Source organism: Gadus macrocephalus, chromosome 22 (assembly GCF_031168955.1).
Source record: "Gadus macrocephalus chromosome 22, ASM3116895v1".
In the NCBI taxonomy this organism is placed as follows: domain Eukaryota; kingdom Metazoa; phylum Chordata; class Actinopteri; order Gadiformes; family Gadidae; genus Gadus; species Gadus macrocephalus.
Window position 1 is genome coordinate 17,447,951 of NC_082403.1, and position 13,129 is coordinate 17,461,079.

The 13,129-nt window shown below is 48.1% G+C and overlaps 1 protein-coding gene across 1 annotated transcript in view; it reads left to right on the plus strand.

Moving 5' to 3' along the window:
* Positions 1 to 734: 734 nt before the first annotated feature.
* The window catches only part of galnt12 (UDP-N-acetyl-alpha-D-galactosamine:polypeptide N-acetylgalactosaminyltransferase 12), a 13,886-nt gene continuing 1,491 nt past the window's right edge, over positions 735 to 13,129 (plus strand). The window contains exons 1-9 of the mRNA XM_060042655.1: positions 735 to 1,706; positions 2,168 to 2,337; positions 2,992 to 3,181; positions 3,860 to 4,045; positions 4,276 to 4,393; positions 6,108 to 6,284; positions 10,754 to 10,885; positions 11,776 to 11,889; positions 13,009 to 13,129. The exon at positions 13,009 to 13,129 is cut by the window's right edge and continues 35 nt beyond it. Coding sequence (XP_059898638.1) covers positions 1,342 to 1,706; positions 2,168 to 2,337; positions 2,992 to 3,181; positions 3,860 to 4,045; positions 4,276 to 4,393; positions 6,108 to 6,284; positions 10,754 to 10,885; positions 11,776 to 11,889; positions 13,009 to 13,129 — 1,573 coding nt within the window. The 5' untranslated portion in view covers positions 735 to 1,341. The remainder of the gene's footprint in view (positions 1,707 to 2,167; positions 2,338 to 2,991; positions 3,182 to 3,859; positions 4,046 to 4,275; positions 4,394 to 6,107; positions 6,285 to 10,753; positions 10,886 to 11,775; positions 11,890 to 13,008) is intronic.

A 13,129-nucleotide genomic window follows, 5' to 3' on the forward strand; every position in this document is an offset into this window, starting at 1 on the left:
AATTTGCTTCAACATTCTTTAGTAATTGTATCATTGGTGTCCATCCTGGTCCATGTTTGGCATCGATTTTTGATGTACTTGTGACCCCCTTACTAACAATGGCCACCGGCAATTATAACAACTATAATAAATGTATAACATGGCAAAAAAAAAAAAAAATGTTTTTTTTTTTTTTTTTACAACTTGGACAAAGCTCATATCGTGCTTAAAACCAACCGACTGTATACAAAACACCAAAAGTACTAAACTTCCTGTCCATGTACAGTTCGTGTGAGGAGGAGCGCACAAAATGAGGATCATTACCAAGTCACGTGACTAGTCAACACTTATCTACTTTATGTGCCCTTGGACACGGAAGAAGTAAAAATACACATTAAACTGTATAGTGTACTGTGTTCGACAGAGAAGATTGACTTTACTGCCGCTGCTCATTTATTTTATGATGAATGCAAATGAAGGAATCCTGCTCCAGTCCCGTTGTGTATCGTTTTTACCCGTGTTGGAATTAGTGATTTCCGGTTTCATATGTTTGTCTTCAAAGTTAAAGGGCATTCAAACTTTCTTGTCCCGGAGAATAACCCAATATTAAATCAGGTTAATAATAAATAAGTACACTAGACCAATGGTAACCGATTTGCATCATTTTTGTTGATAAACAGGCTGCACATCTGGTCACGAACTTTAACGTGTTAAGACTAGCCATAAAATGAGTCTTTTACTTTGGTAAATACCGGATATTGATTACCCCTTTCACTGCGCGCTTTATGGCTTGGTCGAGCTCGAACTTCCAAGTTCAAGTAACTGCCTGGACTTAGTTTGTTTATCGGAGTTCGGGGTCTACTTCAGGAGGCTTTTCTTTAACCAGCCCGGGGTTGAACACAATAACACGCTGTGTGGCTATGCGTCAACACAGGGTGTAGTTGAGGTGAGAAGAAATCAGGAACAGAATAACAAACTGACCACGAAGCCAGTGGATGGGAGCTGTGTCTGATTTGACCTGGATCCACAGGAAGCCTTAATCCCACGCTGTTCCTCTGAATAATTGGTCCTGACAAATCCTCGCCAGTCCTAATTTCACCACTCACTCACATCGAGGAAGGTGTGTCAGTGCGACTTTGATCCTCCAAAGTGGTGACGCCTTTCCAGCGGCACAAGAAGTTGGGATGGACACAGAATGTTTCTTGAATCCAAACTACAACTAGCAATGCACACTTCTTTATGATAACCTGTTATGCAACGTCACACCGCTATGTGTCCAATCCATCACTAACCCGCTCCGTTTGATCAGAGTCGCTCGCTTGTGGCATGACACCGTTTAGCAGAAGAAGGAAGTGAGTGTGCATGATGGCACTCTACTGGAGGAGAATTCAATTAAAGTCAATTTTTCTACTTTTTGGAGCTTTTTGTTTTGTGGGATATTTACTTTTTATGAGGAATAGTTCAGACAGTATGAGCTCTACAAGACGACGAGACGCCCCCGGGCCGCAGGACCCAGAGACGGACGAAGAGTTCCTCACGAAGCCTGTGTATGAGAAGCCTCCGCTGGATGTGAACGGACTGGGAGAACTGGGGAGAGCGGTCAAGCTCGATCTGCAAGGAGAGGATAAGAAAAAGGAGCAAGAGAGCATCGATAAACATCAGATTAATATATATGTCAGCGATAAGATTTCACTGCACCGCAGGTTGTCTGAAAGGCGAAATCCACTGTAAGTTTGACAATGAGAACTGTCAACACTTCTGCCCTGTCTTATGAAAGATATGTTTGTATGCAGCATTTCTGCTCCGTTAACAACTTTATATTGTGTAATGTTTACTCAGGGTGCGACATAGACTGCATACTCTGTGTAGGATATAGGCATATCATTAACCATTTTCTCATTACCCATGCGGAAATTGCGGAAACCATAAACCGTTATTTAACTCTGATGACTAGCCTCGGTAGACTAATGTTGTCATTATGTGTACCTACCAGCATCAACAGGCTCGACTGTAACCACTCTCATTTATTGGATGGTGTCAAGCTTTTAATACCTTGCTTTTCATTCTCAGAAGTCCCTGATGACTCTGATGTCGTATATTACAAGATAGAATCTCCATTAAGGGGGCTGTACTGTTTCTCATGGTAGTGCTAGTCTGAACCCTATAATAAACCCTTCCTCCATGCCAGTTGCAAGGAGGTGAAGTACGACTACCGGTCGCTGCCCACCACCTCGGTGGTCATCGCCTTCTACAACGAGGCGTGGTCAACCCTGCTGAGGACGGTGCACAGCGTGCTGGAGACGTCCCCTGACATCCTGCTCAAAGAGATCATCCTGGTGGACGACTACAGCGACCGAGGTAGGGACGGCCAGACGCTTGCATCAGCATCATGAGCACTGTTCCAAATTAGGGCTGAGAGCAACGGAGACAACCAGACTGACTGGTCACTCTTAAAGGGCCGCTATTTGACCTCAAGATGTGGTGACCCATTACAATCGTGTGACCTGTGACCCTGTGACATCACAAGTGGGAGTGTCCAACTAGATGTCTGATTGGTAGATAAGCCTACCAGATAAGCCTTGCTACAGTCCACTGGTTGGGCTGGTAGATGGTAGATCTATCCAGCAAACAACTGGGTTAAGGTTAATAATTCAATGGGAGATGGATCTGATCTTTTGAGATAAGGGATTGCATCATTTGTGGAAAGTTGTCATCTCAGCCCAAAAAAAATATGCAGTAAAGAATATTTTACATTTACATGTATATAATTTATATTTAATGCATGTATTAATAATTATCAGAGATTATTACATTTATTCGATTTGAATGTAAAATTATCGCTACATTTATTTTTATTTACTTTTGTGCATCATACGATTGTAATAATGAGAGAAAGTGACGTTTTGGTGTCTTTATGTCAGGAATGATGTGAAGCATCCCGTCAAGCCTTGGTAGATAAAGGCAGTTTGCATTTCTTTCTGTTTCCCGGACTCCTCTGTTATGCCCACATAGCGCACCTGAAGGCTCCGTTGGAAGCCTACATCTCTGGCTGGAGGAAGGTGCGCTTAATTCGCGCAAATAAGAGGGAGGGGCTAGTGCGCGCCCGGTTGCTAGGGGCCTCCATCTCTACCGGTGACGTGCTGACTTTCCTGGACTGCCACTGCGAGTGTCACACCGGCTGGCTGGAGCCCCTGCTCCAAAGGTGAGGAGACCCTCTGGGAGTGGCTAAGGAACATTGCTTGCGCTCTCCCCTCTCACTCTTGCGGGGCCTTGAAAACAATGCCCCGCCATCGCCAAGAAAAACAAGAGGAACCAATTTTGCCACGTGTGTATTAAAACCATAAAGGTGCTTGCACACCACCGCACGGCGACCGCCCTTATAACCGCCCTTATAGCGCGGCGGTTTGAAGTGCCAGGCGTTTTCAAAATGCATCATGCTGCCGCTGAAAGTTTCACACGGGGAAAGCTGAGCTGTCGGGCAAAAACTCTGCGCGTTCACGTGGGCGGCATCCGCTTCCTGGTAAACAGCCGCTTTTGTAACCGCCTCCCCTCTGCCGCCCTTCCCTCATTGAAATGAATGGAGGCGGCGAGGTGCCACGTGGCGGTGTGAAACCGGTTTAAGCCTTAAAAAAACGATTCCCTCTATGCAGCTTTGATTTACATTTAAGGCATTTAGCAGACGCGTTTATCCGAAGCGACTTCCAACGGTTAATACACACATTGACCCACTGCCGTAGTCAACCATGCACGGCGACTTCAGGAGCAGTTAGGGTTAAGTGTCTCGCTCAGGGACACCTCAACTTTGAAACAACTAACACTCCATGTCAGCAACGCCTTCCAAACCAACGCCCCTCTCCATGGTGTGCTCTGTTCTCTCTAGGATCAAGGAGGAGCCGTCGGCCGTGGTGTGTCCGGTGATCGACGTGATCGACTGGAACACCTTCCAGTACCTGGGCAACGCCGGGGAGCCCCAGATCGGAGGCTTCGACTGGCGGCTGGTCTTCACCTGGCACGTCGTACCGCCCTACGAGCAGCAGCGACGCCGCTCGCCCATCGATGTCATCAGGTGTGTGTGTGTGTGTGTGTGTGTGTGTGTGTGTGTGTGTGTGTGTGTGTGTGTGTGTGTGTGTGTGTGTGTGTGTGTGTGTGTGTGTGTGTGTGTGTGTGTGTGTGTGTGAGTAACCTGAACGCAATTAATAAATGTATAACGTAAAAGATTTATACTTTTATAAATGCTTTAAGTGATACATAACCTTGTTTTTTGTTCTACTTATTGTTATATGTGACCCCCACCAGGTCTCCTACCATGGCTGGGGGGCTGTTTGCCGTGAAGAAGGACTACTTCCTGTACCTGGGGACCTATGACACCGGGATGGAAGTGTGGGGCGGAGAGAACCTGGAGTTCTCCTTCAGGGTGAGATGAAAGACACACACACACACACACACACACACACACACACACACACACACACACACACACACACACACACACACACACACACACACACACACACACACACACACACACACACACACACACACACACACACGTTGATGGTTCGACTATAGTTAGAGGAATAACCATGATTTGACAGTTTCCCGATTATTATTCGTTAATTATTTCACAACACTACAGATGTATACAATCACATGAGAATTCTGTAATTAGAGGATCTATTGTATTTATTCACCACATTTCTGTTTCAGTAAAAATTAAGAACATCTATTATGCAGGTGGTATTAATCACTGCACTTAATGAGGTCCTATGGTATAGTGCCTGAAGTCTCCTCCACTTAATGAGGTCCTATGGTATAGTGCCTGAAGTCTCCTCCACTTAATGAGGTCCTATGGTATAGTGCCTGAAGTCTCCTCCACTTAATGAGGTCCTATGGTCTAGTGCCTGAAGTCTCCTCCACTTAATGAGGTCCTATGGTCTAGTGCCTGAAGTCTCCTCCACTTAATGAGGTCCTATGGTATAGTGCCTGAAGTCTCCTCCACTTAATGAGGTCCTATGGTCTAGTGCCTGAAGTCTCCTCCACTTAATGAGGTCCTATGGTCTAGTGCCTGAAGTCTCCTCCACTTAATGAGGTCCTATGGTCTAGTGCCTGAAGTCTCCTCCACTTAATGAGGTCCTATGGTATAGTGCCTGAAGTCTCCTCCACTTAATGAGGTCCTATGGTCTAGTGCCTGAAGTCTCCTCCACTTAATGAGGTCCTATGGTATAGTGCCTGAAGTCTCCTCCACTTAATGAGGTCCTATGGTCTAGTGCCTGAAGTCTCCTCCACTTAATGAGGTCCTATGGTCTAGTGCCTGAAGTCTCCTCCACTTAATGAGGTCCTATGGTCTAGTGCCTGAAGTCTCCTCCACTTAATGAGGTCCTATGGTCTAGTGCCTGAAGTCTCCTCCACTTAATGAGGTCCTATGGTCTAGTGCCTGAAGTCTCCTCCACTTAATGAGGTCCTATGGTATAGTGCCTGAAGTTTCCTACACTGACGACTACAGGCGTTTCCTTGGTGGACGCAGAGCTTCAATGATTGGTCCCCCAGACATTGCTTAGCTTATTTAGCGTAGCCCCCCTCGAACCAAAACGACGCGTGCACACACACACACACACACACACACACACACACACACACACACACACACACACACACACACACACACAGAGTGAGAGTTGTTGATCTTGTTTTATACACTGTGTATAATAGGTGTGTTCGCTGCAGTACCGACTTCCTTCATTGTCTCTTTTCTAAAGCCACATTTTTCTTTTGCTACTAGAGGTCCTGTGGTATGCTCAGCCTTCGGGTATTAGTTCTGGTTTCCAATGCCTCAGGCTTACCTTGAACATCTTTACACATGCCCCGAACACACATGCAAAAATGCATGATCACGTAAACTGACTGTTACGACTCAAGAACACAGATAAAACTGGACAGAAGCATTTTGGTGACAAATCTCTCAGATCATTTCAAGGGGAAATTGACCATTCATATTTCACTCTAATGAGAAATATGTATTCATTGATTGCTAATGAACTCTATAACAAGGAAGTCCATCTAATTGGCTGACATGCCATGACTGACAGTGGTAGGAAAGTGAACGTATTTATTTTGTTAACGTATTGTAGATCTGGCAGTGTGGGGGCACCCTGGAGGTCCACCCCTGCTCCCACGTGGGCCACATCTTCCCCAAGAAGGCCCCCTACTCACGGAGCAAGGCGCTGTCCAACAGCGTGCGTGCTGCCGAGGTCTGGATGGATGACTACAAGAACCTCTACTACCACCGCAACCCCCACGCTAGGCTGGTGAGTCGCAGAGTGAGGGAGTGGGTGAGGGAGGGAGGGGGTGAGGGAGGGAGCGGGTGAGGGAGGGTGCGGGTGAGGGAGGGAGCGGGTGAGGGAGAGAGCGGGTGAGGGAGTGGGTGAGGGAATGAGGGAGTGGGTGAGGGAGTGGGTGAGGTAATGAGGGAGTGGGTGAGAGAGTAAGGGAGTGGCTGAGAGAGTGGGCGTGTGAAGGAGCATGCCGTAACTCCTCCTGTCTTTATTGAACAATGATAGAGTTGTGCAACATATATATTTGTACATCTCTTTCATAAGACGGGGCAGTAGTGTTTAAAGACCTTGTTCACCAACTCAACAGTGGATACCGCCTTTCAGAGAACCTGCAAGTGGCGTGACATTTTAGCGCTGACATTGACATCATTTTAGGTTTATCGATGCTCCCTTGCAGATGGAGCTTGTCCACTCTCCCCAGTTCACCCAGTCCATCCCATCCAACGGTGGCTTATCATACGCAGGCGTGTAGAGCTCGTGTAGTCTGAACTATTCCTCTTAAAAAGCAAGGGAGAGAGAGTATGAGAGGGAGATTTGAGGCAAGTGAGGGTGAGCCGTGTGAGTCCATCATCAGAGTGTCTGACTGTGTGTGCCAATTATCCTGAGGGAGTCAACAGCCCTGGAAACGTAATTATTGGGAGGGAAGGACCTTCTTTTGTACGGCTGGGGAAATGGACGGCTTACTTTCCCTAATGGTTTCCAACATTTCTCAGAACTGACATGCATCCAAAAGGGGGCTTTTGCCCTCTGCACAAACCCCTGGCATCCACGGGCTGTGGTTTTGGAAACGCTCCACTGACTTTAGGTGACACAACTGAAACGTGAGTGGCACATTCGTTGGTGAGGGTGGCGCGTCAGACTCCACGGTGTGTGATTACCCACCTGACGTGTGTGTGTGTGTGTGTGTGTGTGTGTGTGTGTGTGTGTGTGTGTGTGTGTGTCACACGGTGTAGTTAAGAGTTGACATTGCCCGTAACGGTGTGATCAGGTGGCGTCATGGGGCTGAGAGGAGCTGCTCGTGCCAAACGAGAGAAGAGAAGTGGGTCAGGGCAGGAGAGCTAGGAGAGAGGAAGGGAGTATAAGGCAGGAGAGGTAGGAGAGGAAGGGAGATTAAGGCGGGAGAGGTAGGCGAGAGGAAGGTAGATTAAGTCTGGAGCGCTAGGTTAGAAGAGAGAGGATGGTATATTAAGGGCAGAAGAGAGATGTGGTAAGGACAGGCAGGCAGGTAGGTTTATGTCAGGAGAGAGCTTGTAAAACAAGCCAAAGTCTTTGGTTTGGCATTTTAGGAATTCTTTGGTTTGGCATTTTAGGAATTTTATGCCAGATATACATTTACATTTACATTTAGGGCATTTAGCAGACGCTTTTATCCAAAACGACTTACAATAAGTACATTTGTCATAAGAAATGCATCAATATATCGCTGTTGGTACAGAAAGGATGTTCATAGAACCAAGTGCAAGTAAAACAATCGCTAGGCTAACCAATTCCCCGTGTTACAGCAATGATAGCAGCTACTGCAGTTGCTACACAGTTAAGTACTATAATACAATACAATACAATACAACACAACACAATACAGTGTACAATGTTGGCCAGAAGGGGGAGGGTGGCTATGCAGAGTCGAGGTGGACTCTGAACAGGTGAGTCTTGAGTATTTTTCGGAAGATAGTGAGCGACTCTGCGGTCCTGAGAGCGGCAGGGAGCTCGTTCCACCACTGAGGTCCCAAAAACGAGAAAAGTTGTGACTTTGCTGAACGGCCTTTGCTAGCTCTTAGCGATGGCGGTACCAGACGTCCAGCTGAAGTAGTTGAGTGGAGGGATCTGGATGCGCTGCAAAGGTTTAATCGCAGAGGGAGGAAGTCCAGCCAGGAGTGAGTTGCAGTAGTCGAGGCGGGAGATGACTAGAAGCTGAGCTAGAAGCTGGTGATTGGACTAGAAGCTGAGCTGCTTCCCTTGTGAGGAAGGGCCGGATTCTGCGGATGTTGTAAAGTGCAAATCTGCAGCATAACTGATTGTCCAATACCACACCGAGGTTTCTGGCAGTTGGAGAAGGAGATACAGTGATGTTCTCAACGGTGACCCTTAAGTCCATGTGTGAGCAATCTTTGTCCAGGTGCTGACGTCCGCCAGACATTCCGTTATGCATGTTGCCATCAGGGCTTTATCAGATGAGTGGAAAGAGAGAAATAGCGTGTCAAATAGAGTGTCGTCAGCATAGCAGTGATAGGAAAAGCCGTGTGATACAATTACCGAGCCCAGAGATCTGGTATAGAGGGAGAACAGAAGAGGCCCCAGTACAGAGCCTTGAGGGACACCAATTTCAAGCGTGCAAGGTTTGGACAAGGAGCCATTCCATGTCACTTGATAGGTGCGGTTCGTCAGGTAGGATGTGAACCAGGAAAGAGCAGATTCAGCGATGCCAAGTTCGGAAAGAGTGGCAAGTAGGATCTGGTGGTTCACTGTGTCAAATTCTGTGGACAGGTCGAGGAGAATGTGAACCGATGTGGGACGAGGCTCTGGCAGCCTGGAGGGACTCAGTCACCGCGAGGAGAGCCGTCTCAGTGGAATGTGCCTTCTTGAAACCTGACTGGTGAGGGTCAAGGAGGTTGTTAGATGAGAGATAGGAGGACAGTTGGTTAGCAACGGCTATGAAAATAGGTTAATGTCTGCATTCTGGTACATGTGTCTTAAGTTGAGCTGTGGAGCTAATGCCTTGGCACCTGGAGAGTTAAATCAGGCGATAATGCTAACTGGTAGCGGGTACGCTACGGGGAGATAGCGCTACGGGTGGACAAAGGAGTGACCACCGAGTGAACCACATTCACTCCTATTTATTGGCTCGGTATGGTGCATTCTCTCGTTGCGACTTACTGTCTATAAAAGTCTTCTATATAGAGACATTCTGATACCGGCCCCCTTAAAGGCGTGCACACACACGCACACACACGAACACACACACGGACACACACACGGACACGGACACCCACACACACGGACACACACACACACGGACACACACACACACACAGTTGATTGTATCTTTTTTTATACACTGTGTATAAAATAAAATAAATGTGCTCTTAAACATCGGCATGAGACGACATAAAACCAGGATCTACATATCAGACGAAATGGCTTGTGGAAACCCTGGACACTCCTCCGACGTGTGTACGACCAGCCTATCACCTTTCGTACCAGGATGTTTGTGTATGTTGATGTTCACTGCTGATCAGATCCAATCTATGTGTGCAATGGGTGCGGCACCCTTACTGTTTTTTTGCCTAATGTCTTTTAATTCAACCACCCGGCGCCGTCCACGCCCGGTGCTCAGCAACATGTGCCAGAAAACGTGCCAGATTTGACGGTCTTCTTATAATCTGGATCCTGGATGATTCTTAGCATTGGTATCAGCGTGTACTTTAGTCTCCCTGATCGCTTTCTGCATGACTTCAACATATTTGATTATAGGCTAGAGTCTGTGACATGCAGCACCAATCTGCATGTCTCTGTCATTACAATCGTAATCCATAGCTGTGTTCCTCTAACTCAAGACATGTGAAACACAAGGCCTGCGGGCGAATCCGGCTCGCTACCTCATTGTATGTGGCTGTGAGATCTTCAAAGGCATTTGAACGTCTTCTTTTTATAATTTATTTATTTTTATTTTAAAAAATCACAATGCCAACCGCGAAATTACGGCGTCATGACGTAAATTGAAAAATTCTACAAATAATCCCAAAATGTCAAAGAGAAAAGTTTATGCAGAGGGAAGGCAATTTAATGAAAGATGGGTATGAACATGCATGTTTGTGCTTCAAGGAGAAAAACGGTATGTCTTCTGTGCTTTAAGGCAGTTATAATGATGGTATAACTATGCTATAATACCACAGAGAAATGTGCTTACAATATATTTTTTAATGTATGTAATTGCATGTACAATATTTGTACACTTGAATAAATAATAATCAAATTCAGAGACAGTAATTTAACAATATGTTAAGCAGTTACATTTATATAGTCTAAAAGTTACAATTGGCCGTTTGGGGGCAACCATAATGCTGATGTGGCCCGGGGTGAAATGAGTTGGACACCCCTGCTCTAACTCGTCTATTATTCTTAGTGGTTTTACTCGCCTGCTTCTTGCAACAGTTCCATGAAAACTGTTTGTATTTTTGATGCTTAAAAAGAGTGCAACATGGTTGTAGCGCGACTATTGTAACATGGGAATTACTAAAGGTCAATTACCTCTATATGAGATACAGGATACACTGGCAATACATGTTTGTCTCCTGTCTCGGATTAAAAAAGAGCCTCAACTCTTTAACATTGCTTTAAATCGTTTTTTAATAATTTCAAATGCAGTAAATGAGCAGGGAGAGGAGGTAGGCTCTTCCTCGTGCTGGTGGTGTATTCAATAAAGGCTTGATGCGTGTTCCTAGGAAGCCTTCGGGGACGTGACGGCGCGGCTGCAGCTGAGACAGAAGCTGGGCTGCAAGAGCTTCAAGTGGTTCCTGGACACCATCTACCCGGACCTCTCTGTCCCGGAGGACCGGCCCGGCATGTTCGGCATGGTGAGCAACGGCACGCCGGTAGACACGCTGGACCCGGTGGACATGATGGATCCATTTAAATCTACCACCCATCACTGTGCTCCTAAATATTCACACTGACGATCCCATTAAGCCGTGGAGATCAGCTAGTCTTCCTGGGGTCAAGACAATGTTGTAAATTGCACTCACGCTAATTATTTAACAATAGCAGACAAACATTGAGGTAAAGAAATTAAAATAGCAGCAACGCATCTTTTAATTGATGTTTTTACGCATTTGATTTCAGGTACACCTTTCGAGTTAGAATCGTAATCGTATTTTCTAAATGAACGAGATATCCCAAAATCCTAGTGTGAAGCTCGCGTTCACTTGAGAGCTCGATACCATGGAAGTGTTTTTACTTTTACTTTTTGCTTGAATTCAGGCTTTATTTTCGTGTTTTTTTTGAGACATTGGCAGATGGTTGTGTACTTAGTAATAAAGATGATCATTGTTATCAGTTTATTGAATTTGTCAAGCACGTCAGGATGTTGCGGTTATTCAGATGGAAGCCCATTCTGACATAATTTGGCCTGTAACTCGTAACCCCTTAGATCCCATTCCTGTATTGAGCTCATTCCTGAGATTGTATAGAATAGTTGGAGGGTCAGGCTTTAAAGCAGCTGCAACTGCACACCATGCAGGCGAGAGCTTCAGGCTGAATATTGAGTTATTTCAGAAAAACTGTCGCATTTTCCATTCAATGTTTTTCTTGGAATTCTGAATCATCTTGTTAATTCAGAAAAACAGGGTACATTTTTTTTCTGATTTGAATTCATTACGCTTCCGTTAAGTGGCACTGTGTTTCTGTGAATAACACTGTCCACGTCTATGGAGAGAGTGCTTTGATGATGCCTGTTTGTCTGTTTTAGCTGAAGAATCGCGGCATGACCAACTACTGCTTCGACTACAACCCTCCTAACGATATCCTGGTGTCAGGCGAAAGGATCATCCTGTACTCGTGCCACGGCATGGGCCAGAACCAGGTGCCTCCCGCCCTCCACCCCCACCACCTCCCCTCCCAACCCCACGAAGGAGTGGTGGAGCTGGTTTCCAACGTGTTCAGTTTGTTGCAATCTGCAAGCTCTCCTCTCTCACCTCGCACTTCCGAGCATTGCTTTGAGTGTCAATCGGCTCCCCTATCATGTGTGCACACACAACACACGGTCACACCCAAGTGCCATGCCATGTTTGTTTTTCCTAATACGTTTAGTGGGAACTTCCTGGTTCAAAATACACACGCACGCACGCACGCACGCACGCACGCACGCACGCACGCACGCACGCACGCACGCACGCACGCACGCACGCACGCACGCACGCACGCACGCACGCACGCACGCACGCACGCACGCACGCACGCACGCACGCACGCACGCACGCACGCACGCACGCACGCACGCACGCACGCACGCACGCACGCACGCACGCACGCACGCACGCACGCACGCACGCACGCACGCACGCACGCACGCACGCACGCACGCACGCACGCACGCACGCACGCACGCACGCACGCACGCACGCACGCACGCACGCACGCACGCACGCACGCACGCACGCACGCACGCACGCACGCACGCACGCACGCACGCACGCACGCACGCACGCACGCACGCACGCACGCACGCACGCACGCACGCACGCACGCACGCACGCACGCACGCACGCACGCACGCACGCACGCACGCACGCACGCACGCACGCACGCACGCACGCACGCACGCACGCACGCACGCACGCACGCACGCACGCACGCACGCACGCACGCACGCACGCACGCACGCACGCACGCACGCACGCACGCACGCACGCACGCACGCACGCACGCACGCACGCACGCACGCACGCACGCACGCACGCACGCACGCACGCACGCACGCACGCACGCACGCACGCACGCACGCACGCACGCACGCACGCACGCACGCACGCACGCACGCACGCACGCACGCACGCACGCACGCACGCACGCACGCACGCACGCACGCACGCACGCACGCACGCACGCACGCACGCACGCACGCACGCACGCACGCACGCACGGCGGGTGAACCCTTCCTCCAGCAGCGACTTCCCTAACTTGGGACCCCCTCCTCCTGCAGTTCTTTGAGTTCACCTCCGCCGGGGAGATCCAGTACAACACCAGGGCCCCGGAGGGCTGTGCTGCGGTCGACAACGTGTCCACCTACCTCACCGTCATGTACTGCAGCGGTCACCTCAAAC